This window comes from Rhinopithecus roxellana, chromosome 3, assembly GCF_007565055.1.
Source record: "Rhinopithecus roxellana isolate Shanxi Qingling chromosome 3, ASM756505v1, whole genome shotgun sequence".
Classification (NCBI taxonomy): Eukaryota; Metazoa; Chordata; class Mammalia; order Primates; family Cercopithecidae; genus Rhinopithecus; species Rhinopithecus roxellana.
In genome coordinates, this window is record NC_044551.1 from 33,426,246 (window position 1) to 33,454,116 (window position 27,871).

Below are 27,871 nucleotides of genomic sequence, written 5' to 3' on the forward strand. Positions count from 1 at the left end.
TTTCATGCATGTCAACGGGTCTGTAGCCATAGGAGGTGGTAATGGGTCTCCGCTCTCAAAAATCAGTGCAAAACCAGTGAGGTTGAACAGTTGAGAACTCGAGTTAACAAGATGCAAGCTGGACCCCTGTTGGAGCTGCTACCAAATGGGAGGGGACCTGGGAGTGAGGGTGGCCAGTGAATGGGGAGGTGGCAGGCTGGGCTTGGGCCCACACCTGGCACCAGGACACTTGGAGATCCACGCAGGGCAAAATGTCTGGGAGAGCCTCCCAGGCCAGTCTGAGTGGGGAGTCCTGGTCCCTCTGCCATCCTGGGGCTGGTGGTCCCTGCCAGCTTCCATGACAAGCTGGACCCGTCAGGCCCAAGGATGTGAGGCAGGGCAGGGAGCACTGTGTGGTGTGGCCCATGTCCTCTGCAAGGCCCTGGGACAAGCTCCCAGGCCCGCGTCTCTGCATGTACCCAGGCCAGGCCTCCTAGCACCATGGAGACCGTACTGCACTCACGGTTCCCTACTTGGGGCCCGTGGCCGCCCCCGGCTCCAGGCAGCCAGTCATGGCGCGGCCCCAGCAGCCGGCCGCCATGCTCATGCTGCGCTGGCCCCGCTGCTCGCCATCTGCCTGGCTCTGTGTCCGCTCGTGCCGGTGGCTGGGCCCGCTGGGCTAGGCTGAGATGGTGCGAAGCAGGTGGTTGCGAGAACGCAGGAAGTCGCCCTGGCCAGGCAGGCCGAAGCTGCCCTTGCGCAGCGCCATGCGGGCGGCTGTGTTGCGAGCAGGCCGTGCCCAGTGGCTGTACTTCAGCTGTGCCAGGTGGGCTGCGTAGCCGTCCGTGATGAACTGCAGGGGCAGTGAGGACGGCTGTCACAGGCCAGAGCTCCCTGAGCTGCCCGCCTGCACCCGCCTTACAATGCACCTGCTCACCTGGCACTGCTGCTGCAGCTTCTTGGTGGGCTGGCCCACGATGTAGATCTGCATGGGGGACAGGCTGATGGCGCTATAGACCGCCACGTCCTTGGTGGAGCCGTAGGCCGTGTGCACGCACAGGTGCAGCTGTGGGGAGACTGGCATGGGCACAGGCACCATGGTCCGTCTGCCGCCACCCCTGTCCTGCCCCCATCCTCCCGGGCCCCACCTCAGAGATGAGCAGCTTCAGGAAGTTGGCCTTGTGCCGCAGCGGGTCATGCACCAGGCCGTCACAGAAGGAAACCACGCCGTGGGGGAAGTTGTGCTGGGCCAGCCACGCCACCACCCGCTGCTTCTGCATGTCGTGCTGGCCCGTCACGTAGATGATGAGTTAGCCCAGGTCCTGCCAGTGCCTGGGGGTGAGGGGCAGGCCTGGGTGTCTCATGGCCACCCCTTCCTCGCTCCTGGGCCTCCCTGTCTCCTGCCCAGCCAGGGCCCACTTGGGCCATTGGAAAGCACATCTGATAGAGCTCAGACAATGACCATGACAATGGTGACAATGACGGTGCTGCAGCAGGTCCTTGGGTGCTTGCACTGGGCGGCAAATGCCCCTGCTGTGGTGTCCCTGGCTTACCAGCCTCACTTTCCAGATGCGGGAACTGGAAGCCGACATTGAGACGTGACATCGCTTGCCCAAGGTGACATAGCTGATGATTGGGGGTGCCGGGCTCTGAACTGAGGTCATCAAGGCCCAGTGCCTGAGCCAAGCGTCCCCCACAGAGGTTCCCCTGTCCTCCTTCACTTGGCTGGCAGGAGCCCCTGAGCCCACACACCTTGCTACAGCCCTTTTGTGCTCCTCCGGGCCACTCACCGCACCACATCCACGGCCCCGGCCCACACCTTGGGGTCACTGCCCATGATGGACACGCTAGCGGCAAAGGAACCGTCGATGCTGAAGACCACGAACTCTGTGCCCTTGGGCAGCACAGTGATGTAGCTGTCGGCAAACGTGTGGTCTCCCCTGGCAGGTGGTGGGGTGCTCATCAGAACCACCCAGAGCCTTGCCCTGCCCACCCCGCCCACCCAGTGCAGGCATATACCTGACCACCATCTTGATGGGGTAGACACCCACGCCCAGGCGGTGCGACTCAGGGATGGTGTAGGAGACACGCCCACTGTTGTTGGTCACCAGCATATCCAGGTAGAGCCACTCGCCCGAGGGTGCACATCCACCTGGGCCCAGCAGGCTGGTCATGGGCTGGCTGTGTCTGGCCTCCCCAACCCTGCACCCCGGCCAGAGGGCAGCAGGGAGCTCCCCAAAGTCCCTCCATGTTACCCCTACCCGCCGTGTCCTTACCTTCTCCCCAGTCAGGGTGACCATGTCCGGGGCCCATACATGAACCTGCCCATCAGAACCTGGGGGCCGTCCTCATTCGCGAGGGCATCATTGATCCGGTGGTTGGCCGTCACGTTCTGTGGAGGGAGCAGCAAGCCCGGGTCAGGGGTCAGAGGGCACCCCAGGTGCCTGTGTTCTCTCAAGCTCTGTGGGCCTGAGGGGCAGGCTTGAGCTGTGAGCTGCACAGCCCATGTCCAAGTCTGGATCAGACACGATGACATGGCCTTGGAAAAAACTAGGAAGCCTTGCTGCCTTCCCTGTCTGTGAAGTGGGCTGACAGCTCCAGCCTCATGGCCCTGGAAGATACATAAGACTGCAAGCTTCCCTGCAACTCAGTTTCCTCATCTGGACACGGAGGCTGGTGACAGGGTGACAACGTGGGGGCCTGGGCACCCGGGGGACCCTCACCCGCAGCTTCACGTGGGTCCGCTTGCGCTGCCACTTCTCTCTTGGCTTGGAGGGGGTGAACACCGACACTTCCTTGCCATCCAGCTCCAAGATGCTGGAGTTGTCATGCCTCATGACCTGGGAAGAGGGGACAGGGCAGGGCCATGGGGCAGATGGCACCCTGGGGCTTCCTGTCCTAGGAGGAGGAGGCCCAATGCCCGGGAGCAAGAGGAGCCTGTGGGTTGTAGGGTGCGTTCTTCAACCCACTACCATTTGCCCAGTAGTCCTCAGATCCCTGTTCGTTCACCTGACGAATGTGTAGATACGTTCCCTCCATCCCAATGTCCTTAAAAGCCTGAACACACCCCAGCATAAAGGTGCCTTCGTCTTGCTTGCTGTGTGATCTGATGGGGTTGGAGGGGAGTCCTCACTGTCTCCTCGTCTGTGAAACAGGGCCCTGTCATGAGTGTTGTCACTCAGGGCCCTCCTGGGAGGCCCGGGGCCCTGGGTACCTGTCTCAGCAGGAAGGAGACCACGTCTGTTGACTCCCAGTAGCTGGCGTGGAAGAGGTGAGGCAGAGCCACAGTGGGGAAGGCCGTGAGGCCATCAGGGCAGTACAGGGCATAGTCGATCCACTTCTGGCCCCACCACTTTGCAGCGACTGCCAGGAGGGGCCGTGATCGGGCTGGGGCTGTATAGCCCCAGACAGGGACCCCAAAGGGTCACTCGGCCCCTCTGGCCTGCTCAGCCCAGCCCAGACCCCCCACCAGCTATAGCCAAAGTGAATCTTCTCCCAGGCTGGGGGAGTGAGGCAAGCGGGAGGGAGCGCAGGCAGAAGCACACAGACCCAGGCCAGTGGTGAGTGCCAGCCCTGCTGAGGGGCTCCCGCGGTTGCATGGGGGGACCAGTCGGAATCTGTGGGATGGTACCAGCTGTCCCTGGTCCCTTGCTGACTCTGGTGACCCTCTGCCCTGTGGCAACCCCATCGCTGCCCTCTCTGGGCCACTCCTGGTCTCCCGTCTTCCCCCTAGGCCTCAAGACTGGGAAAGGCTATACAGAGGTGGGGTTACAATTCCTGACCCCCAGGGCAAGGGTGCTGCCCTCCTCACACCTGGGACACCCCACGAGCCCTGAGGCACAGCAGTGTGGGTGGGGAAGCCTGGGCCTCCAGATGGATGGTCCTGGTGCATCCGGCTCTGCCACTAGGGGCTTGGAGAGGGCAACCTTCCTGAACGAGACGAGCTTGTAAAGTGCCTCCTGGGCTGTCCGCAGGAGGGGCCCAGCAGCAGGGCCTGGTTTACAGGTCCAGGCTTCCCTAGGTTCTACCCGCAGCTTTCCTCGGAGCTTCCTTGGTCCTCATCTGGCCTCATTCCAGCTCTGTCAGGTCCCCGGTCCCCCCACCCCACTAGACAATGCCACCAGCTCCCACCTCCTCCCTGGATGGCCAAGTCCTCCCAGCCCAACCTCCAGCTCCCTGTTAGGCTGAAGCAGGGGTCCAGGTGGGCAGAGCCTGGTGGTGAGGGGTGCTCAGCAGCAGAGTGACCCCCCAGTGAGGGGAAAGCGTGTGGGGTGGTACCTTCTCTGATGTCCAGCTCAGGGAGACCAGGGGCCCTCTCCAGGCTGGGGCTCACCTGCCTGGCTGGAGGGTGGGGGCCAGGGGTGATAGGGTGGGGTGGGGGCAGGGCGAGCAGGGACAGACGCCTGACGCTGGGGGTATGGCTGAGCGCATCGGGGGCCTCGAGAAGCAAGAGCAACGGATGGCTCAGCCACATGGGGGGCCACCACGCTGCCACGTCTATCAAGGGCCAGGCAGGACACTGGGACAGTGCCAGGCCTGCGGCTATCAAGGGTGGGCCCCTTGGCCCTCCTCACGGATGAACACAACTGCTAGAAACCCCCATCCCAGCCTCAGCCCCTGCATAGCCACACTGACCGCAGCTGTGAGAATCCCTGGCCCAGCACGGGGGGCAGCCACCTGGCGGGGACTGAGAAGGGAACCCAGACTCTGCTTGAAGCACCAAGAGGCTTCATGCAGGAGCCAAGCATGAGGAAGGTGGGGCCCTTCCTAATGCGCCTTCTTCCAGAATCCTCCCGAGAAGGCAAAGCTTCTCAGCCTGGACACTTCAGAGTCTTTGGACTTGACCAGTCTCTGCTGTGGGGCTGGTCCAGGCACTGCAGGTGCCCAGCAGCCTCCCTCCCTCTACCCACCAGGTGCCAGCAGCATCCCTCCCCAGCTTCAGCAGCTAGAAATGCTCCGAGACCTGGCCATCAGCTGTCCCCTGTGGGCATGACGGCCCTGGCTGAGTGAGGAGGGTGAGGGGCCTGGTGCACTCACTCTGGGCAATGCTGGATGCCGTGTAGCTCTCGGCCATGCCTGACACCTGGCTGGCGATGCTGATCTCACTGGCTCGGCGGAAGCCACGACTGGCAGGGGCAGTGCTGGGCGAGGAGGGGGTGGCATGCTCTTGGAAGGCCACATTGTGGGTCTGGAGCACATCCGCTGCAGGTGGACAAGGACCAGAGGCCAGGTAAGAGAGGCCCTGCCCAGCCCTGCCCAGCCCCGGAGCAGTCAGGGAGCCAGTGTGTCAGGGTCCAGTGTATGCCTAGGCTGGGGGCCGGGCAGCAGCTGTGCCAGAGCCACCTGCTCAGGGCCGTGAGAGGGAGGGGCCCAGAGCTTCAGCAGGTGAGGAGGAGGGCTGGGGCAGGGTGGACTGAAGAATGGACACAGACACAGGGCAGGGAGGCATGGCAGCTGGGCTCAACCTCAGTCACCCTCCTGCCCCACACACACCCCTCAGCTCGTGTCCAGCAGCCCCAGAGGCTCCAGGGCCTCCAGAGCTCAGCCTGGCCTGACCTGACCCACAGCAAAAGCAGCAGCTCCACCCAGGTTTGCAGGGTGCTGACAACAGGTGACAACAGGGTGGCTTCCTGGGGATGCCCTGCACATGCAGAGCACAGAGAGAGGCAAGCCCTGGGCATCCCTCACACAGGCCACAGCCAGCAGTCCCTGATAGGTGTTTGGGGACAAAGGCAGGTGCTGGGGCCTCAAGCCAGGCTCACCCAGGCCCAGGCTGAAGACAGGAAAGAATGGGGAGGACGGGGATCCGTCAGACAAGCCACACCTGGACGGGGTACAGGAGGTGCCCTGGGTGACCTCAGAGAGGGAAGGAGTGGGCCCTGGGGAATCCAACCCCTCACTGGGACCAGAAGCTTCCCCAGGTGAGGGGTGGGCCTGGCTGGCTCAAGGCCTCACCCCATCTCCCGTCTGCTTCTGGCAGAGCCCTGGAACTGTCACTGATGTGCTGTGTGGCCCTGAGATAGCCTCTGCTGTCTCTGAGCTGCTGCGCCCCTTTGCTTTGGGTCTGCCCTGCCTCTGGCCCACAATATGCGGGAGGAGGCACCCATACCAGTTCCTCAGGGCCGTCCCGCCCAAGTCTCTGTTCCTCACCACCCAGGTCCCACCAACTCTTGAGTGGCCAAGGAGGGCATGGGTTGGGGGGTGTCCCTGAGGAATGGGTCAGCCAGCGAAGCAGACGTCACCACGAGCAGGGGAGGGTACACACACTCGGCAGAGCCTGGGCGGGGCCCGTCTTGCCAGGTGGGCGCGGGAACAGGCATACTGGTTTCCAGGAAGCTGTCCCTATCGGGGAGAGGGGCCAGGGGGCCGCCCTCCAGGACCAGCTCGGGGTTTCTCTGCACGGTCTCGACTGGAGGCAGACAGGGAGAGAACAGAGGACAAGAACAGATACTTGCATGGGCCATCCAGACACGCTCCAACACAGAGACTCAGGGCTCTTTGAGGACCAGGACATGACAAGACGCTGGGACACACGCTGGGGCAGGGGTCGGGCCAAGCCCACCTGGACCTCCCCTGCCCCAACCTGTCTCCTGCATCCTGTCTCGGGGCCAGCCAACTGCCATGATGGGACCCAGCCGACCAGGCCCCCTACTCAGTGAGGGTCCCTGGTGGGTCCTTAGCTCTGTCTCTGCTGGGATGGAGGCTCAGCTGTGGAGAGGGGAGTCTGGTCTCATTCTGCCCCTTCCCTGCTCCAGGGACCCTGGAACAAGGCCCTGACCTGTGCCCTCCGAAAGGTGGGAACCATCATTCCTGCCTCAGGGATCAGTGCGGAGGGATGCACCACCCCCCGCCTCCCACCCCCAACAGCTGTCCACCTCCGAGAGGCATTCAGCACAGGCTCTCCCTCTCACCTGGGGAAGAACCACGTGGCATGGAGGACCTAGAAGCCAGGGAACCACGCCTACCCCACCTTCTCCTAGAGGAGCAGGGCGGAATGTGCCTCTCACCCAGCGGTGTGGAGCAGCCGTCCCCCAGCGGGTAGCGTTGGTAGCGGGGGACACTGAAAGGCGGCAGAGCGTGGAAGCGCCGTTCCAGCAGCGGCTCCAGGCGCGACGCTGACGGGTCCGCGGGATGGAAGAGGTTGTAGACTTGCTGGCAGGCCGGCCGCAGCTGGAAAACTGGGTGTGGGGGTGTTGGCTGCAGAGCTGGGGCTGGCCCTGAGGAGCAGGGGTGGGTGTGGGAAATTTGGGAACTGGGTTGTCTGCCGAAAGTTAGGGAGAGACGGGGGTGTGTCTCTGTCAATTTAGGACCTGTTTCGGTCATTGTCACTTTTTTTTCAGACAGGGTCTTGCTCTGGCACCCAGTCTGGAGGGCAGTGGTGCGATCTTGGTTCACTGTAGCCCCAGTCTCCTGGGCTCAAGTGATCCTCCCCCCTCAGCCTCCTGAGTAGCTGGGACCACAGGTATACACCACCACACCCGGCTATTTTATTTTTTGTAGAGATGGGGTCTCAGTATGTTACCCAGGCTGGTCTCAAACTCCTGGACTCAAGGCATCCTCCCACCTGGGCCTCCCAAAGCGCTGGGATTACAGGCGTGAGCCCCCACGGCCAACCTCTTAATTTTTTTTTCATTGCAAAAGTTATAATGATTGTGGTAAAAAGTGGTTTGCAGTACAGAAGAGCACATGATGAAGGGCACATGGTGGAAACCCTTTCCACCCCAGGTCCCCCTGCAGCTCCAGCTCATCTTGCAGGAGCCCCACCGAGTGCTGGCTAAGGCAGCCCTGCCCTGCCCGTATGGGAAAATGTTTCTTCATCTGTCAAATGGGGCGGCAGTTCCAACCACATCATGGAGTTAAGGAGATCACGTGAATGTAAGGATGTGTTAATTATCAGTACTATATCTCACTTTTAGAGGGACATAAACCGGAACATATGCTATGCCTTCTGAACTTTGTCTTTTCTTCCTGCTTAACACAACAAATGCTGGCGTCTTTCATGTGAGCATGCATAGTTTCTCCTTGCTCTTTTTCAGGGGAGGCAGGTACTCCACTGTGTGACTGTGCCAGAATTGATTTAACCAGTCCCCTCCAAATTGATGGACATTTAAGTTGGTTCTGGTTTTTCACAGTGACACATAATGTGACCGCAACGGCACTGTCCCTAAGTCTCCATGCACCTGTGTGGGACTCTGTGGGGCTGTTCAGAGCCTGCAGTGGACAGGGCACAGGGATGCCCTCCATGGGGCTGCACCCCTTTACACCAAGTGTGAGCTGCCTTGGTTGTTGGGGTCCCTTTAAAGCTACCCATTTCTCTTCCTGGCAGTGCTGGTCACCAGTTTGTGGAAGGGGAAGGGGCCTGGGTGCTGAGTCCAGAGATCTGCTCTTTTTTTTTTGAGACCGAGTTTCACTTTTGTTGCCCAGGCTGGAGTGTAATGGCACGATCTTGGCTCACCGCAACCTCTACCTCCCGGGTTCAAGTGATTCTCCTGCGTCAGCCTCCTGAGTAGCTGGGATTACAGATACGCGCCACCACACCCAGCTAATTTTGTAATTTTAGTAGAGATGGGGGTTTCTCCATGTTGGTCAGGCTGGTCTCGAACTCCCGACCTCAGGTGATCTGCCCGCCTCGGCCTCCCAAAGTGCTGGAACTACAGGTATGAGCCACTGCGCCCAGCCAGGTCTGCATTTTTAACCTAGCACTTGGCAAGCATCTAAACCTCTCTGAGCCTCAGTTTCTCCCTCTGTCATCTGGGGGTGTAACATGGGCCCTGTGTGGCTCCTCTCAGGATTGTGTGGCTCCTGGGGCTTTGCAGGCTGATCCCAGGGCACAGGGCAGGGACTGCTGCTTCAGTGATGCCCAGCCACCGGCCTGCCTGCCTTGGGTAGACAGACGCACAGCTGTGGCCCCTCCAGGGCTGGGAGCCCACTATACCCAGGAGGCTTTGGGGATGCCCTGCCTCTGCATCTCTCCCTATGGGAGGACCTTGGACCTGGGAGGCTGGGTCTGTCTCCATCTGACTCGGGTGGCGCCTTTTCTCCTTGGACCTCAGCTTTCCCATCTAGGGGATGACCCTCAGCTCCCACAGGCATCCTGGAGATGAAATGAAACAGCAGGTGTCACGGACAGCCAGTGACTGAGCTGCTGAAGCAGGAGCAGGGGATAGCAAGGGGCCCTTGGTGGGGAAGACAGGAAGGAGGGCAGAAACAGGCCTGGGATGTGGCCATGATCTCGTCACAGGGGTCCACTGAGACCCCCCACACCCACCCAGCGCATGTACCTCCCCTGCTGGGCTCTCACCATCCAGGGCTGGGATGACAGTCTTCCTCAAGGCCAGGACCAGCCCCATTGGGCACCCAAAGAGGAAGAGGTCCGTGATCTCAAAGTCAAACCTGCCCAGGGCACCTGTGCCATCCAGCATGGTGGAGCTGCTGGAACGGCGTGAGCAGGGCTCAGTCCTCAGCACGCTGGCATGGAGGCTGCAGTGGGGGAAGCACGAGGTCACACCACGGCCCCTCTCAGAGCTGGCCTTCCCCTAGCCTCACGAGGGACAGGGTGGGTCCCACAGCCCCCAGGAGTCATCAGACCTAACCTAAATAAGACTTAGCTGTCATGTGAGTGCAGCTGCCATCATCTGCCAAGACACTGCTGGTGGCAGCAGGTCCCAACCTCTCTCGGGGGCCCACTGGCTTCAGGACAGCCCTGACCTGGACCACCTGCCCCTGGTCCATTCTGCCCCCAACTCTGCCATTCCCCACCCTCACCCTCAAGACAAATTGCTCCCTCAGGCCCGAGATGGCCCTTAGTGTATATGAGACAAGGCACCCAATAAGCCACTTTCTCCTGGGCCCAGACTGGGCATGTGCCTGCAGTCCCAGCTTCTCAGGGGGCTGAGGCATGAGAATCACTTGAATCTGGGAGTCAGAGATTGCAGTGAGCCAAGATCACACCACTGCACTTCAGCCTGGGCAACAGAGCGAGACTCCATTTCAAAAATAAATAAATAAATAAAAATAAAAAATGCTACATTTACTTTATTCCATCTTCACCAGTTTTTTAATTTCTTATATATTTTATTTTTTGAGGTCTTGCTTTGATGCCAAGGCTGTAGTGTAGTGGCACAGTCATAGCTTACTGTAGCCTCGACCTCCTGGGCTCAAGTGATCCTCCCATCTCAGCCTCCCGAGTAGTTGGAACTACAGGCATGCACACTACACTTGGCTAATTTTTTTTATTTTTATTTTTGTAGAGACAAGGTCTCTCTATGTTACCCTAGCTGGTCTTGAACTCCTGGGCTTAAGTGATCTCAAAGTGTCAGGATAACAGGCTTGAGCCACCGTATCCAGTTCCTGTTTTGTTAAATTGACAAAGAATCATAATTGTACATATTCATGGAGTACACAGTGATGTTTCAATACACCAGTGTATGGTGATCAGATTAGGGTAATTAGCACATTCATCATGTCAAATATTTATCATTTCTTTGTGTTGGGAATGTTCAATTTCTATCTTCCAGCGATTTGAAACTATATATTACTGTGGTTTAAAAAAATTTTTTTATGTTTGGTATTGACAGGGTTTCGCCATGCTGCCCAGGCTGGTCTCCAACTCCTGTGCTCAAGTGATCCACCTGCCTCAGCCTCCCAAAGTGCTGGGATTACGGTGTGAGCCACCGCGCCTGGCCTAATACATTGCTGTTAACTCTAGTCATCCTGCAGTGTCACAGAACTAGAACTCACTCCTCCCATCTAGATATAATTTCATATCCTCTAACAGGTCTCTCCCTGTCCCTCCACAAAAGCACAGCTTCAGAAGTGCTGCTATGAACACCACCTCCAAGACTCCTGCTTCTGCTCCTCTGAGAACTTCTGCCCAGGACCACCAGGCTCGTGGCTACCATCTGACTCTGGCACTCACTGGCCCTCCTCCAGCTCTGGATGGGCTCCTGGGCCCATTTCCCCAGAACACTGCTGCCCTGGCACTTCCTGCTTTGCTATCTCTTTTATAGCATTTTCTACGTTAAATATGTATTTTCCTCTCATCAGCGTCAGAGAGTCACCTGGGAGGGGTGAGATGCCAAGAGGCCCCTTCTCCATCCTGGGCAAGGCCCCTGGTGCAGAGGCCGGCTCAGGAGTCCCCAGCCACCATTCTAGGCCCTCCAGTCCCAGGGCCAAACCAGGCACCTTTCTTCTGCCTGGACACTGACTCCCCAGGTTCCTTCCCTTGATGACAGCTGGCCAGTTAACCAAAATGCCACCTTATTTGGCTCCTGTGCCCCTCCAAGCCACAGTGGTGACATGAGATCTGGTGCTGCCTGTGTCTGCTGAGTGCCTACGGGCTCGCCTCCGTCCCTTTCTGAGCCTCTGACTTGGTGTGTGAACTTCGAGCTGGCTCAGCCACTGGCTTGCAGAGGGACCCAAGCCCCCAACCCCTACACCTGCTGGCCCCTTCGGCTTCCTGGAGCGGAATGGCTGGGGCATGAAGTAGGTGAGCGCTGTATGCATGCCTCTTCCTGGCACAGGTGGTGCATCTGCTGTGTGGTCATGCGCTTATTTTGGGACAAGTGGGAAAATGGGCACTTCACATGTTTTCTGCTTATTGCATTTCCTAAAGTGCCTACATTAGATGTGGTATTAATTTAATCAAGAAAAAATAAGGTAAGTACAAAAAATTAGAAAATTAAAAGAAGTTATGCTTCCATGGAAATAAATTCACATACGGAATAAAGCTGTAGTCTGATGGCGTATCCTTATTTGGGGTTTCAAGAGCGCAGTCCCCATCTGCCAGGCCCACAGCACATCCTGATATCAGGTTAGGGTAAGCCTGAGACCCCAGACTCAAGGGAACAAGATGACTTCATCTCATCCTCTGTGCACCACCCCAAACACCATGGGACAGTGCAGGAATAGGGACCGGATATAGAACAGTAACAGGCAACACCCGTATCAGTCCACACTCACACCCTAAGCCCTTTCAGACCCCTCCACACCTCGCCCAGGAAGGCCCCAAGGACTGCAGGGTGCTGCCTGCCTACCGTGCGCATCGAAGAACTCGTCGTCTGAGCTCTCGTCCGAGTCCCTGGCGATACTCTGCATCCTCCACTCCGAGATGCTGTGGCGGGAAGGACTCGCTGGAAGGCAAAACCTCGGAATGACTGCCAACTGGAGAGGAAGGGCCCAGAGGCTGCCCCAAGCTGGCAGGAGGCTGGGAGGGCAACCCACAGGCCTGACAGGCATCGCAGAGGCTGCCACAGGAGCCAGGAAGGTTCCAAAGAGAGTGAAGTGGGTAAATGAGTGAGGAGCGGCCTAGGCTCATCTCCTGTCTGCCTGGCACAAGGCAGTCGTGTACTGGGGAGCATGTGTGGGGAAAAGCATGACAGACATAATCCCAGGACATGGGGTCAGACAGGCCTGGGTCCACTCCTGGGCCTCTGACCTGAGTCTGACCAAGAGCAAACTCCTGAAATTTGGCCACAGCAGGGCCCAGGCGGGAGATGAATGAGCCAGGCCTGCCTGCTGGAGAAGCTGGCTCCACCCAGGATGCCTGGGTTGATCCTTTCTCTCAGGGTCTGAAGTCTCCCAGGGTCCCCATCAGGAGGGGTAGTCCCTCCACAGCGCTGCAGGAGCCCAGCCACCTCCACTGGCTCCTATGGGTAGCACTGTCTTCCCTGGGCATGGAGGGGAAGTGTTGGGGAGCCTGCTGGGGCAGGGCCCAGGCTTCCCTGTGTGGGAGGACTAGCCCAGGGCTCTGACTCCCTCTAGGCTTGGTGCCTCAATGTCCATGGGAAAGGACTCTGAGGAGGTGCAGTGATCCAGCAGTAGGTGGGGCTGCCTTGCAGTGAGGGACCTTGAGTGTGGATGGCAGGTGGCGCAGGGGCTCACCTCCCCGCTTGGACGACCGAGACGACTTGGAGGATGTGGACCACTGTTTCTTGAGGCCCCGCCCCACCAGAGGCTCCCCGTTGCTGCTGCTGGGCTCCGGGGGCTCCCCAGAGGCCTGGTCCGAGGCGGCTTCATGCTTGAGGAGCTCAGTGGCCTCCTCACCATCCTCACTGAACTGGGCCATCTTACGGGAAAGCATGAGCTGCGCCTCCTTCTCCATCTCCCGGATGTTCTCCATGCTCAGCCCATACCACTCGTCCTGCCAGCACCAGGCCTGCCGGTGAGCCCGCACCATCACCCTCCGTAGTCCTGTGCCCCACAGGGATTGGAGAGGGAGAGAGACGAGGGAAGGAGGTCAGCGCAGGAGCCTGCACGGAGGTGTGGGCCCAGGCAGGGGCTTTGGGAGGCTGCACCCATGTTGCAGGTCAGACTAAAGTCACTGCCTGTCTGTGCCTCAGTTTCCCCATTTGTAAAATAAGGGGACTGGCTCACAGATGTTCTCACAAGCTCATAGTGGTTCTATAATTAGAGTGGAGGGGCCTCCCAAAGCAATGTGTCCAGTCAGAAGCCATAGTTGGAAGGGTGCAGTGGCTCATACCTGTAATCCCAACACTTCGAGAGGATGAGGTGGGAGGACAGCTTGAGCCCAAGAGTTCAAGATCAGCCTGGGCAATGAAGCAAGACCCTGTCTCTATAAAAAAAATTTTTTTTTAAATTAGCCAGGCGTGCTGGCGTGTGCTTGTAGTCCCAGCTACTCTAGAGGCCGAGGTGGGAGGATCACTTGAGCCCAGGAGTTTAAGCCTGCAGTAAGCTATGATTGTGCCACTGCATTCCAGCCTGGATAACAGAGTGGGACCCTATCTCTAAACAGATAAATAAATAAGAAGCCACGTTAATTTTCTGGGAGTTTCCTGCCATAGGGGAGGTAGAATAGGACTTCCTGAGAGTCTCCTGTCTCAGTGTCTGGTATATTTTTCCTGTTGAATTTCCCATGGAAAATCCAGTTCAAGTTCAAACTGGGTTGGTTCTCCTTTTCTTTTGTTTTTTAAAAAATGCTTTTACTAGAATATATTATGTACGTGAGATATATAAGAATATATTATACATATAAATTAAGATGTAGAATAACATAAAAAATATATATCTTTTAAAGTGTAAACAACAATAAAGGGCCAGGCATTGTAGCTCACACCTGTAATCCCAGCACTTTGGGAGGCTGAGGTAAGAGCATGACTTGAGGCCAGGAGTTTCAGACCAGCCTGGGCAACACAGGGAGATCCCCCATCTCTACCAAAAAAGACAGCAACAACAACAAGATAGCCAGGCATGGCGTTGTGCGCCTGTGGTCCCAGCTACCTGAGAGGCAGAGGTGGGGGGATGGCTTGAGCCCAGGAATTTAAGGCTGCAGTGAGCCATGATCATGCCACTGCACTCCAGCCTGGGTGACAGAGTAAGACCCTGTCTCAAAATAGTAATAATAATAATAATAGAATTATAAAGATTAAAAGCAGACTGGGGATTGCCTTGGGCCAGGGTGGGATGGGGATGACGTGAAATGGGAACAAAGGACCTTCTGGGGTGATGAATGCTCTGAAGTTGTGCCCAGCTGTGAATATATTAAAACTTACCAAACTTGTTATCTTACAATGACTGAATCATATGGTATCTAAAATTATGCCTCAATAAAGCTGTTTAAAAAACATTAAAAAGCAATCAGACATCCACATCCACAGCCCTGGCGAAGGAACACACCATCACCAGCGACAGGGAGCCCTCCACTCTCCCGGTCCCTGACAGTCGGTCCCGAATTTTGCTTGTCATGTGCTTTGCCTTCTGGTCTCAGCACACAGATGTGTTTTCCTGCACACTGTATCAGGCTGGTGTGGCTGTTGCTGATTTCGCAGCTATGTGTCACGCTGTATTTTTCTGCCACTTGCTTCTCTGAGTGAGTTTTGTCCATGGATGCACGCGTGGGGGCTTTGGCTCATCAAGCTGGGACCGTGTGTCATCCGTGTGTGTGTGAAATGCCACATTTCATTGATTCCTTTTCCTGCCAATGGGCTTTTGGCTAATTTGCATTGTTTCTCCATTTTGCTTTCACAAACCTGCTGCTCTGAACATTCCAGAACAGGCATGGGGATTTCTCCAGGGGACAAACCCGGGAGAAGAAATCTCAGGGCATGTACCCCTGCCTCCCCTAGAGCATGCTGAGCGGCTTTGCGAGCAGTTGGGCCACACCAGCCTTCCAGGCTGGTCTCCTGTGCACCCTCTTTTCCTGCCTCCTCACTTCCCACCTCTGGCTTTGCTGAGTCTTCCTTTCTAAATCTCATCCATTCTTAAAGACATCTCTGTGGGATGGAGTCCTGTGTCCCCTGCCAAGTCCCAGGGGGGCCTCAGGCGTGGCACACTGAAGAGCCTTGGTTTCCTTTTCTGGGACTGTCTGCTGGCCTCACAGGGCTGCCAGGAAGGGCCGCATCCCTTGCTTTACCCTCTATAGGAAAATGCCTCCTCCTGGGGTGAACGGAAGGGCTGGGACATGCACGACATCTGGGGCCAGGCAGTAATGAGGACAGCTGAGAGCTGTCCCAACTCCCAGGAGTCACCTCCTCAAGGTCCCCAAGAAGCTCAGCCCAGCTCACATGAGTTCATGAGATCATCCCCGTGATATTATAGGACTAGTGCTCACAGTTGTCATCAAGCCCCACCTATGTGCCACACCCCATCTTCGGTTCTGAACTCACGGTCTCAGCCCACAACAGTCCGATAGAATTGGTGTCATTACACCCATTTTACAGAAGATAAAAGCAAAGCTCAGTGAGGCTGAGAGACCACAGAACCACTACGTGTGAGTCAGGCCTGGACTCTAAAGTTGTCTTCTTTCTTCCCACCAGCCACAAGTTCCTGCTTTCTGAGGGGAGAACTGACTTTCAGGGAGCAAGGGAGTCTCTGCAGCTTGGCCAGGATCTCAGCTGCTTCGTAGGGCTGGGGAGGGTCAACGGGACCCACAGAGCCGGAGTGCCAGGAGCTGCAGCCTTAGTAGGTCTGCTGGGTGTCCTGTGCAGGGCTGAACCTAGAGAAGCCTTGAGGAGAGAACCCTCAAGTCACCAGCACTGATGTATTCAGGTTCCTGAGGTTGAGAAGGGCGGTAGGGGATGCCTTGCCCAGGATCGGTGAGCCCCTCCCAGTCCTGCCCATATGCTCCTCCACTCCTCATCTTCCCTGGGAAGTGCGAACCACCATTCCCATTTTGGGACTTCAGCACTAGGGTTGCAGGTCCCAGTCTCTGAGCCCTGGGTAACGGAGAGAGGCAGGTTTGGGCCAATCTAAGCTCCCAAGGAGTTAGAGAGATGGATTGCAGGAATGCATCCCTCTCAATGGATGGGATAGCTTCTTTCTCTTCCTGCCACCTCTCCCAGCTGCTGACTGACACTGCGGTAGCCCTTCTGGAAAAAGAATGGTGGACAATGTGTCTGAGGGTTTTGCCCTGGGGATGGAGGTGGTGACATCATCACACCCGTCGAGGCCCTGTCCACGTCTCTGTTTCTCCAAATGGAAGACTGTGTCCTCAGACCCCAACCCTTTTGGGTACACACCCAACCTTCCCTTGGGGTTGCAGCCTCAACACTGAACATGGCTGTCTAGTGAGACACTCCCCTTGCTGATGCTAAGAACAGGAGGATGTTAATTCAGGACGAGGGTGGCTGGGATGAGAGGCAGATCTCGTTCAGCCCGTGTTGGGTCTCTGCTTCCTCCTGCATAAGTGGGGTGACAATGCCTACCCTCATGGGTCATCATAAGCCTGTGTCACAAGCGTGATGTGTACTGTCAACAGTGTGGCTCTGTTCATTCTTAAGTCACCCTTGCTCATGGCATCACAAGGTGTCTGGCTGGGGTGCCTTTTGAATCATGGGCCTCAGGGACTGGAACCAGCCCTTGGACTGACGTCATGTTATAACCTCGGCAGAGTGGGGCTGAGGGCTCTAGGTGAGGAAATGGCACTCACTGCACCAGGACACCCAGGCCATCTGCTGTCTACCTGTTCCATGGGCACCTACTCTGGCTAGGCTGGTGTGGGTGTGAAGGCCCCTATGAAGTCTGAGACACCCTGTTCCTGGGAGCTTCCAGCCCAAAGAGGGAGGCTGAGCTGTGGCCCTGGGTTCTGGGACTCCTCGAGTAGAGGAAACAAAGGCCTGGGAGCCCAGAGGCCCAGGTGAGCAGCAAGGAAGCTGTCCCCAGGGGCTACTCAGACCTGTGGAGTGTGGGCTACACTTTATGAAATGCGAACCAGGTCAGGAATGTCTGGGGGCAGTGCCTAGGGCTTCTTCATCCAGTAACACATACTGCTTGTCTCTGCAGGTGCCCGTAGGTATTCATGGATGCCCAAGATAACACATGGTTGCGGGGCAGTGGGGAAGCTGGACATGGGCTTTGGTGTCACCTTCCCAGAGCAACAGAAATGCAGACTCCCAGGCAGACATGCAGAGAGAGGAGGCAGACAGGCAGGTGACAGGAGACAGAGGGGTTGGGCAGCCCGGCCACTGCCCACCCGGAACAGGGTGTGCTCACCGGTGTCATGGATGAACCTCTCGATCTTGGACTGCATGCCCCAGTAGCGGAACTCCACCTTGCAGAGCTTGTATGCACACATGATGGGGAAGACCTGCTTCTTGTACTCCTCGATTCAGTTGTCTGACAGGGGCCCCCGCTGGGTCTTAGTTGACTGGAACAATTTGGGGTCCTCTTCTGTCTTATACTCGTTGTGGGGCACAGGGTCTTTGACAATGTCGATGAAGTCTGTGGGAAAACCCTTAGAGTGGCCACTTCAGCCCTGACCTCAACCTCCACCCACATGTCCTCTCCATGTTCCTCCACCCCCAAATCCTCCCAGGATTCTGGGCCTTGCCCTGCCAGAGGGACTCTGAGGAGTAAAGATCATGTTCTGGGCAGCTCTGACCTCAATATACTTGACAATAGGGCTTGCAGTTTCCTTGGTGCATTCATTCATTCAGACAGGGGTCTTGCTATGTTGCCCAGGCTCAAGCACTCCTCCCACCTCAGCCTCCCAAAGTGCTGAGATCACAGGTGTAAGCCAATGCACCTGGTCCGTTGTTGCCTTTTCAAGTCATTTCAGCAAAACCCATGTTCTGAGTGCACTACCTCTTGGCAAAGCAGATAAATAAGGCAATGAGGAAACACTGAGGAGATGAATTTCCATGAAGAATACGGGGTGTGAGGAACAGAAGAGAAGGCTGGGAAAAGCTTCCCACGAAGATGGTGTTTCAGCCAGAGGGGTGGAATCGAGAGGTCAAGAATGTCCCAGTAGCACCAGCCCTTGAACAAGAGGTGGGGGGTTCTGGGGAAGGAACCACCAGGATGTCTGCGTGGGGAGAAGGATGGCAGTGATCACAGAGCAATGGGAATGCCCTGGACACGCTGGCCATTTCTCTCCAAGCTAGGAGCCCAGGTAGTGCCCTGAGAGCCAAGTGGACCCAGGTATAGGTCTGAGGCTGAGAGGGACGCAGGCAGGCTGACCTGTTGGAAAAGCTTTCCTGGTCAGAGACCGGAAGAGATGTCTGAAGAAGCCTACAGGGGGTGTCTGGCCAAGCTTGCTCTGGGCTGGGCCTGAGAGCAGGGGCAGATGCCACAGAGGTAGGAGTGCAGAAAACAGGGTTAGGGGCTGATAGGACCTGGTGAGGGTGACAAGAAGAGGGGTGATGGCTCTGGGCAGGACGTAGGCCAGGCCACTTATGATCACAGGCTTCCCCTCCACAGGGGCATCTCAGAGCCCTCCCATGGCCTCCTCCCACGGGGGAGGCAGAGCCCTCCTGTGTGCTCACTCCTGAGGCACATGTGTGTTGGACAGGACTGGAGCACTCACTGGGTGAGAAAGAGCTCTAGGAAAGGGTTTGTGGCTCACAGAGCCCTTTTTTATGGTTGGGTCAGCTCTAGCCAGGCCCTTGGCTACCTCATTTTCTCCAATGCCCAGGCCCTCTGTATCCAGGCTGCAGACTGCAGACACTGACATCAGCTCCACCAAAACCAGAAGGGTCAGGAGCGAGTCTGAGAACCATAGAATGCCAGGAGGGATGAGTGCTCTTCCCGGAGCAGACCACATGCCCTGCCCATGCGGGCTGGCACAGGAAATGTCACAGAGACTTAGGACTCATGGCAGCTGGCCTCAGAGGGAGCCTGCAGAGCTCTGGCAGTGTCAGGGCTGCCTGCTATGGGAAGAGCTATGTACCCCCCAACCCCAATTCCTATGCTGAAGTATTAAACCCAGTGCCTCAGAATGTGATTTTATCTAGAGATAAGGTTTTCAAAGAGGTAATCAAGTTAAAAGTAAGGCCATTAAGGTGGGTCCTAATCCAGTATGACTGGTGTTCTTATAAGAAAAGGAGACACAGAGGCAGACAGACACAGAGGGGAATGACCATGTGGCGACCGAGGCAGAGATTGAGGGATGCTTCTACAAGTCAAGGAGCACCAAGGACTGCCGGCAAGCACAGACACTGAAGGGGCCTGAACAGAGTCTCCCCCAGGGGGAAGAGCCCACACGCTGTGATCTCAGACTTCTGGCCTCCAGAGCACTAAGAGAATAACTGCGTGTTGTACAAGCCACTCGTGCTATGATGCTTTGTTCTGCAGACCCAGGAAATCCCAGCAGAGGTAGGGAGTTGGGCCTGGAGCAGCTCCTGGGGCATGGACACCCACCCCCAACCTGGCATGCCCTGCTGAGATGCCTCCACGGTGACTTGGGCCTTGCACTCAGAGATTGCAGGAGGGTGGCTGCTGAGCTGCACTGCCCCACATATGTGTTTTGTTTGGCTGGCATAAATTTATTTACAAAGATTTCTAATTGGTCGCTAACATTTAGTATTGGGAGATTTCTCATGAAAATCCTTATCACTGGCTTCTCTTGAAAGCGAAGATCTAACAAATGGTGCCCATTCCCTGCATGTCACTGTCATCTGGAGGCAGTGGGTAGGGCATCCACCATCAGGAGGTCATAGACCCCATCATGTGCCAGGGGCACTTGTGCATGGCTGTCAGCTAGAGATGGATCCCCAAGCACACGTGTACTTCTGGGGAATAGGGATCCCTAAAAGGGATGGAGGGAAGTGACTCTGGGGGCTCTGGGTAGAAAAGGCACTTGGACTTGGTGTATACGTCAGGAGAATGGGGCTGAGGAGGTCTGTCCTGCCTCCCCCATGGGCCCCATGCTTCCTCCAACTCTGATCTGCCTGCTCAGGACAGGGCCAGGTCTGGAGTCTACCAGGTGTGGGGAAAAGGGGCAGGACAAGAGGGGCCTGTGGGTAGGAAATCCAGAGTACAGCCCTGTGGGGCTCTGCCCTTCCTGGTTACCGATTGTCAGCTGGTTCTTTTCCACAGGAGAGAGGTTGAACACATCGGGGTTTTCTCCAGCATCAGTTTTATAAAAGGTTTCAATGTCGATGGAGAATTTCTCCACGAAAGGGCAGGTGAACCTGTGCGGGAAGAAAAGCATCCATCAGGACCTGTCCTTGGAGAGGCCCAGTGTGTCTGGTCAGGGCCTGTTGACCCACTGGGTAGGAGTGGAGCCAGTGAGCGGGCATAGAAGGAAGGTGGAGGGTAGCCAAGACTCGCCTGCCCTGTCCACCTCCTGGACCGCCACTTTGTCCCAAGAACAGCCAGGATGGGGGCAGGGAAGGATTTAGGGGGAGAGGAAGACAGTGCATCTTTGGTGGCTTCTAGAAGCCCCATGTCCAATGTCCACAGCATGGCAGGAACACAGGAACAGCTACGGCAGGATACTGCCAAGCAGGAGGAAGCTGGGGTGCTCCATGGGGCATGCCACCCCTAGTTCCCAAGAAGCCAGCTCTGGCAATGGGGGAATAGCCTCTCTCTAGGCTGGAGATGAGCTTAGAGGGGAAAGTACTACTGGGAAGAGGAACAAGCTCTGTGGATCCCTAAGTAAGCTCCAGGTGCCTACCAGTGTGGGGAAGGGAGCCCCAGGAAATTTGTGGTGACCCTACCTGCTCAGCAGTAGGCAGCTGGTAGAACCAGCCCCCAACTATCCAACTCAGCAGTGCTGAGCTATACACTGGGGGACACAGAGTGAAGAATCCTCTGCCAGGGGATCCCAAGGACAGCCCTGCTCAGCGTGGGATGTGGGACAACACTGTCACAGCAGCTGAAGGTCTCCGAGTTGGAAGGGACCTCTGTGTCATCTGGTCTACCCTCAGTTTCTTTCCAGCAGGCTGTCTCGGCCTTCTTAGGGAGCCTGAATTGGGTTTATATTCCCTACATCTTCTGGGATGGCAAAGGAGTCTCCAACAGCCCTCGCTTGACTCATGCCTTCATGGCCTCCACACGTGAGGAGTCAGGAGGCATTTGGGGTGTATCCTTCCCTCTCTTGCCTGTGCCTGCTCTGGGTGACCTTCGGGGCACCTGTATGGAACAAAGCCTGGGCTCCCTGGGGTTATGGGGTGTTGAGCCTGCTTGAAGGCTGATCCCATCCCCTGGATCTATGCCACAAGGCTGCTTCCTGCCAGATGGCATGTGGAGATGGGAGGCACATGGAGGCCAAACCAGGTGCACCTGGTTCGGGTGTAGGGGTAGGCATTCCAGGACTCCTCCACCACCCGCAGGGCTGCCTTGGACAGGATGGAGCGGAACCAGCTGGGGATGTGCATGCCCACATGATACACCTTGTGTGTGTACTGCCCAGAGCCACCTGGGCCATCTGTGTACGGCCGGTTCTCCAGGATCTCCACGCCGCTGCCTTCGCCATATGTCTCGTTACGGCTCTTCTTCTGTGGGGACAAAAGCACCTGCAATGTGTGTGGGGCCAGAGCACTTTTCAGGAGGGAAGGGGCACAGGAGACTGGGCCCAGGGGTGTGGAAAGGGAGGAGGGGCTTTGGTCAACAAGGCTGGCTCCTCCTATGTCACTTCCAGACCCCCAAATCTATATGCCAGGGTTTGTGCAAGAGGCTGAAGGGGCCACAGACTTCCTCTCCCAGACCTAGTGCTGCACACACAAGTCCTATATTTTGAGTCCCACCTGTCCCAGGACTAAAAGCATTCCCAAGATCAGGAACAAGACAAGGATGCCCACTTACTCGCTTCTCCTCAACACTGTGCTATAAGTTCTAGCTAGAGCAATTAGACAAGAAAAAGAAATAATAAGAGGCGACTGGACACAGTGGCTCATGCCTGTAATCCCAGCACCTTGGGAGGCTGAGGTGGGCAGATCACTTGAGGTCAGGGGTTTGAGACCAGCCTGGGCAACATGGTGAAACCTCGTCTCTACTAAAAACAGAAGAATTGGCCAGGCATGTTGGCACATGCCTGTAGCCCCAGCTACTCAAAGGCTGAGACAGGAGAATCGCTTGAACCTGGGAGGCAGAGGTTGCAGTGAGCTGAGATCATGCCTCTGCACTCCAGCCTTGGTGACAAAGTAAGACTCTGTCTCAAAAAAACCAACCAACCAACCAACAAACAAAAAACAAAACAAACAAAAAGAATAAGAGGCATCCAAATTGGAAAGATAGAAGTAAAACTATTTTGAATTCCTGATGCCATAATCTTATATATGGAAAATGCTGAACAATCTCCACCAAAGCCTGTTAGACCTAATAAATAAATTCAACAAAGTTGTAGAATACAAAATGACACACAGAAATGAACAATGTCAAAGAAAATTAAGAAACAATTCCTTTTATAGTAGCCTCTGAAAGAATAAATACCTAGGAATATATTTAACCAAAGAGGTGAAAGACCTGTGCACTTAAAACTACAAAATGTTGCTGAAAGAAATTAAAGTCCTAAATAAATGGAAAGACATTCCATGTTGATGGATTGGAAGATTTAATATTGTTAAGATGGCAACACTGCCCCAAACAACCTACAGATATAATGCGATCTTTATCAAAATCCTGGCAGCCTTATTTGTAGAAATGGAACAGCTGATCCTAAAATTCATATGGAATTACAGGAGACCCCAAAGAGCCAAAACAATTTTGAAAGCAAAACAAAACCAAGCTGGAGGACTCACATTTCCCTATATCAAACCTTACTACAAAACTACTGTAACCAAAAAAGTGTAGCACTGGCATAGGATAGATGAATAGATCAACAGACAGACAGATAGATAGAATATAATTGAGAGTCTAGAGCTAAACCATATATCTATGATCAATTAATTTTTGAGAAGGGTGCCAAGACCATCCAATGTGGAAATAATAGTCTTTAAAAAATGGTGCTGGGACAATTGAATAACAGCATGTAAAAGAATGAAGCTGGACCCTATCTCACATCAGATACAAAAACTCGATATGAATCAAAGATTTACAAATAAGAACTAAAACTATAAAAGTATAAGATGCTTGAGAAATGGTAGTTTAAAAAAAGAAATAAAATCACAAAATGATAAAACAGAAGAAAACTGGAGCAAACAAGGTCATCTTTATGACCTTAGATTTGGCAATGCTTTCTTAAATATGACACCAAAAGCACAAGCAACAAAAGAAAAACTAGATGAACTGGACTTAATCAAAATTAAAAACCTTAGTGTATCAAAGAGCACTATGAAGAGAGAAACAGACAACCCACCAAATGGGAGAAGACATTTGCATACCATGTATCTGACAAGGGGCTTGTATCCAGAATATATAAAGAACTCCTACAACTCAACAATAAAACAAACAACACAATTCAAAAATGAGCAAAGGACTTGAATAGCCATTTCTCCAAAGAAGATATAGGAATGGCCAATAAGCACATGAAAAGATGTTCAACATCACTATTCATTAGGAAATGCAAATCAAAACCACCATGAGGGCTGAGCGTGTTGGCTTATGCCTATAATCCCAGCAATTTGGGAGGCTGAGGCAGGCAGATCACTTGAGGCCAGGAGTTAGAGACCAGCCTAGCTGACATGGTAAAACCCCATCTCTACTGAAAATACAAAAAGTAGCTGGGGGCCGGGTGCGGTGGCTCAAGCCTGTGATCCCAGCACTTTGGGAGGCCGAGACGGGCGGATCACGAGGTCAGGAGATCGAGACCATCCTGGCTAACATGGTGAAACCCCGTCTCTACTAAAAAATACAAAAAACTAGCCGGGCGAGGTGGCAGACGCCTGTAGTCCCAGCTTACTCGGGAGGCTGAGGCAGGAGAATGGCGTAAACCCAGGAGGCGGAGCTTGCAGTGAGCTGAGATCTGGCCACTGCACTCCAGCCTGGGCTACAGAGCGAGACTCCGTCTCAAAAAAAAAAAAGTAGCTGGGTGTGGTGGTCTGCACCTGTAATCCCAGCTACTCGGGAGGCTCAGGTAGGAGAATCGCTTGAACCCAGGAGGCAGAGGTTGCAGTGAGCCAAGATCGCGCCACTGCAGTCCAGCCTGGGTGACAGAGCGAGACTCTATCTCTCTCCTTTTTTTTTTTTTTTTTTTGATATAGAGTCTCACTCTGTCACCAGGCTGGAGTGCAGTGGCATGATCTTGGCTCACTGCAACCTCTGCCTCCTGGGTTCAAGCAATTCTCCTGCCTCAGCTTCCCAAATAGCTGGTACTATAGGTGCCCGCCACTATGTCCAACTAATTTTTTGTATTTTTAATAGAGATGGGGTTTCACCATGTTGGCCAGGATGGTCTTGATCTCTTGACCTCGTGATCCACCCGCCTCGGCCTAAGACTCTGTCTCAAAAACAAACAAACAAAGCAAACAAACAAAAAACACAATGAGATAACACCTCACACCCATTAAGGTGGCCAGTATTAAAAAAAAAAAAAAAAAAACCTGGAAAAAGGAATCAATGTTGGTTGGCATGTGGAGAAACTGGAACCCTACTGGTGGGAATATAAAATGGTGGGAATGTAAAACTGTTGAAAATAGTTTCGTAGGCCAGATGTGGTGGCTCACATCTGTAATCTTAGCACTTTGGGAGGCCGAGGTGGCCAGATCACGAAGTCAGGAGTTCAAGACCAGCCTGGCCAGCATGGTGAAACCCCATCTCTACTAAAACAATACAAAAACTAGCTGGACATGGTGGCACACACCTGTAGTCCCAGCTACTCAGGAGGATGAGGCAGGAGAATTGCCTGAACCTGGGAGGCGGAGGTTGCAGTGAGCTGAGATTGTGCCACTGCACTCCAGCCTGGGCAACAGAGTGAGATTCCATCTCAAAAAAAATAAAAAATAAAATAAAATAATAAAAAATAAGAAAAGATAATAGTTTAGCAGGGCAGGCATGGTGGCTCACTCCTGTAATCCCAGCACTTTGGGAGGCTGAGGCGGGTGGATCACTTGAAGTCAGGAGTTCAATGCTAGCCTGGCCAAAATGGTGAAACACCGTCTCTACTAAAAAAATTCAAAAATTAGCCATGTGTGGTGGTGCATGCCTGCAATCCCAGCTATTTGGGAGGCTGAGGCAGGAGAATTGCGGGAACCCAAGAGGCAGAGGCCACAGTAAGCTGAGATCATGCTACTGTACTCTAGCCTGGGTGACAGTGAGACTCCATCTCAAAAAAACAAAAAAAGTTTATCACTTTTTCAAAAAGTTAAACATAGCATTACCATATGACCAGCAATTCCACTTCTGGGTATGCACCCAAAATAACTGAAAAGAGGGACTCGCACAGATACTTGTACACCAAACCTTCAGATGACTCCAGCCCTACCAGCTACTGCCAAGTATTCACAGAAAAACCTGTACAACAATGTTCATTGAAGTATTATAACCAAAACATTATTTCTGACCCCAGACTCTTTTGGAGTGGGATTAAAAAACACAGATAGGCTCCAAAGCTTCCACTCTATACTACTTCACAGGACACCAGGACCTTGTCCATAACATCATAAGTCAGGATAAATCCTGGCACAGTTCAGGAAACACTGACAGAATGGAGTAGGAACATCTAGGAGGTGACAGGAACCTCTGGAGTAGAGTGGATGGTTGGCTGGAAGGAATCCACACTGGTGGACAGGCACAGGTTTTCAAAGGATATTGCCGGCATAGACCATAGCCCAGAAGAAGGCCGAACTGGGCATCCCCCAAAACAAGCCGACACAGCTCCTGGGACTCACAGAGCAGGCAATATCCCCAAGGAGAAGCATACGTAATGTTGAAAATGCAGCCTCGCAGAACATGGTATGGAGTTTGCATTTGCTCAGAGGGCTCAGGGCTGCTGCTTGTTGGGGGTTGAGGGGAAGCAGAGCAAAAGAGCAACAAAAGATAGGCTGGCTCCCTTGCACCCTGGCAGGAGAAAAGGACAGTCCCTGATGGTATCCAACCAATGCACACCAGAATGTGTGAAGTAGAAGGAAAGGAGGGGTTACAGACAGTTGGGGTGCTCAGGGCGCTTGCCAATCGGTAGGAAAGGATTTCAACATTGGAACAGCTGTGGGGCTGTGCTGGTGCCTCAAGTTTGAAATGCCTCTCCCAGGGTAGAAGTTTTTTACTTTCTCTTAAAAAACAGTGGTGGGGGCGTTGTGAGAAAAAGGGCCCGCGGGGCGGGGCTGGTGGTGCCTCCCCGGACAGCCCTGGCGGCTCTAGGTGTGTGGGGCAAGAGGGAGCCTTGCAGGAGGGGCGGGGAGGCATCCAAAACAATGTTTCCGCGGCAAGGCGGAGCACCGGAGGGGATCCCAGGGCAGTGAGCCCTGGGCCCTGACGCCTCGGAGCACACCCCGTCCTGAGCTGGCCCCATGTGTTGAGTCGGGGAAGGCCTGGAGCCTCTGCGAAAGGGAGGCCGCCCAGAGAGCCCCGAGCCTGGACAGGGGATGGAGGCATCACGGCCTGAGGACGGATTCCTGTTTCCTGCAACAAGGGGAGTCTCCACTGTGGCCTGTTTGGAAACTGGAAAGGAGAACGAAGACATGGTGCTGCTTTTCCATGCTTCCCTGGAGGTTTCTGGGTCCCCACAGAGCTCGGGAAACAGTCAACATGATCTCTCTTTCGGGGGCCAGAGACACCTGAGCAACAGGCCCCCTTGCAGAGGGCAAAGGAACATGGAACCCGAAACCACGCTTCAGTCAGCCTGAGTGTGACTCCTGTGTGGACGGGACTATCCGCCTCTCGCTCTGTTGCAGGCTCAACGTGGGGCTATGTCATCTGTGAACCGTGTGGATGAAAATGCTCACTGGGCAATTTGCTCATTCCTTGGGAGACCGAATTCTGAATTGCTCCGGGATGAAGTTAACCCAGGCTGGCGATCCGGAGGGCCGGTGAGTGCCCCTCAGGCCGACGCGTTTGTGGGCCGAGACCTTAGCCCGCACTGGGCACCCAACATTTTGCTGGAGTGCGAGGTCCTGCTGGTCCTGGAGGCAGAAGACCGCTTTTCTCTCTGCCTTCCTTTCTCTGTTTCTTACTCCTTTTATCCCTCTGTCCCTCCTTCCCTCTGTCCATCCGTCCCTCTGTCCATCCCTCCTTCCCTCTCTCCCCCACTCCCTCCCTCTATCCCTCCATCTCTTCCAAGGTCCCTCCATCCGTCCGTCGTTTCCTCCCTCTGTCCCTCCCTCCCACTTTGTCTCAGTTCCTTTCCCCATCTCTGCTTGACTTTCCTCCCACCTGGAAAGGGCAGAACCACGGTTTGCGCGAGTTCTCGGGGTCTACATTTGGTTGCCGGGCGCTCCACGTGATGCTGAGGAGGCTGGCGGGGCACCGGTAGGCAAGTGACGGTGTTGGGGAGAGGTAGAGGAGCCGAGCCGCGGAAAGCAGAGCAGGCCTGGCCGCTGCCCGGGCGGGTGTTTCCCGGGGTGGAGGTCTCCACCCACCCCACTGAGGAATGCGGAGTGGGAGCGGGGTGAAGGGATGAGTGCTCTGCCTGGGCTGGTCCCAAACACTAACCGGCTTCCTGCAGGACCCGCGCATGTGCAGTAGACGGCCCATCTCTGGGTACCTGAGCGGGCTCTGGGATCCCCGGGATGCTCAGGAAAGAATGACAGCCCTCCTCTGTGTGGAGTCTCTCGCCGGACCTGGATCTCAGGGATCCTAGACATGTCAGCTGGAAGGGAAGAGACGCCTTTCCAAAGCGAGC

At 55.1% G+C, this 27,871-nt stretch overlaps 1 protein-coding gene across 1 annotated transcript; it reads right to left on the bottom strand.

Moving 5' to 3' along the window:
- Positions 1–508: 508 nt before the first annotated feature.
- On the bottom strand, positions 509–27,833 carry LOC104675292 (membrane-associated phosphatidylinositol transfer protein 2-like). The gene is given in 21 exon segments (XM_030926658.1): positions 509–832; positions 917–1,045; positions 1,128–1,311; positions 1,770–1,919; positions 1,999–2,145; positions 2,245–2,284; positions 2,287–2,371; positions 2,703–2,819; positions 3,194–3,342; positions 5,017–5,178; positions 6,987–7,196; positions 9,281–9,459; positions 10,898–11,039; positions 12,015–12,110; positions 12,862–13,170; positions 17,428–17,655; positions 20,224–20,345; positions 21,439–21,653; positions 25,923–26,091; positions 26,298–26,691; positions 27,734–27,833. Coding segments are annotated over 21 exon segments (3,651 nt in total).
- Positions 27,834–27,871: the final 38 nt, after the last annotated feature.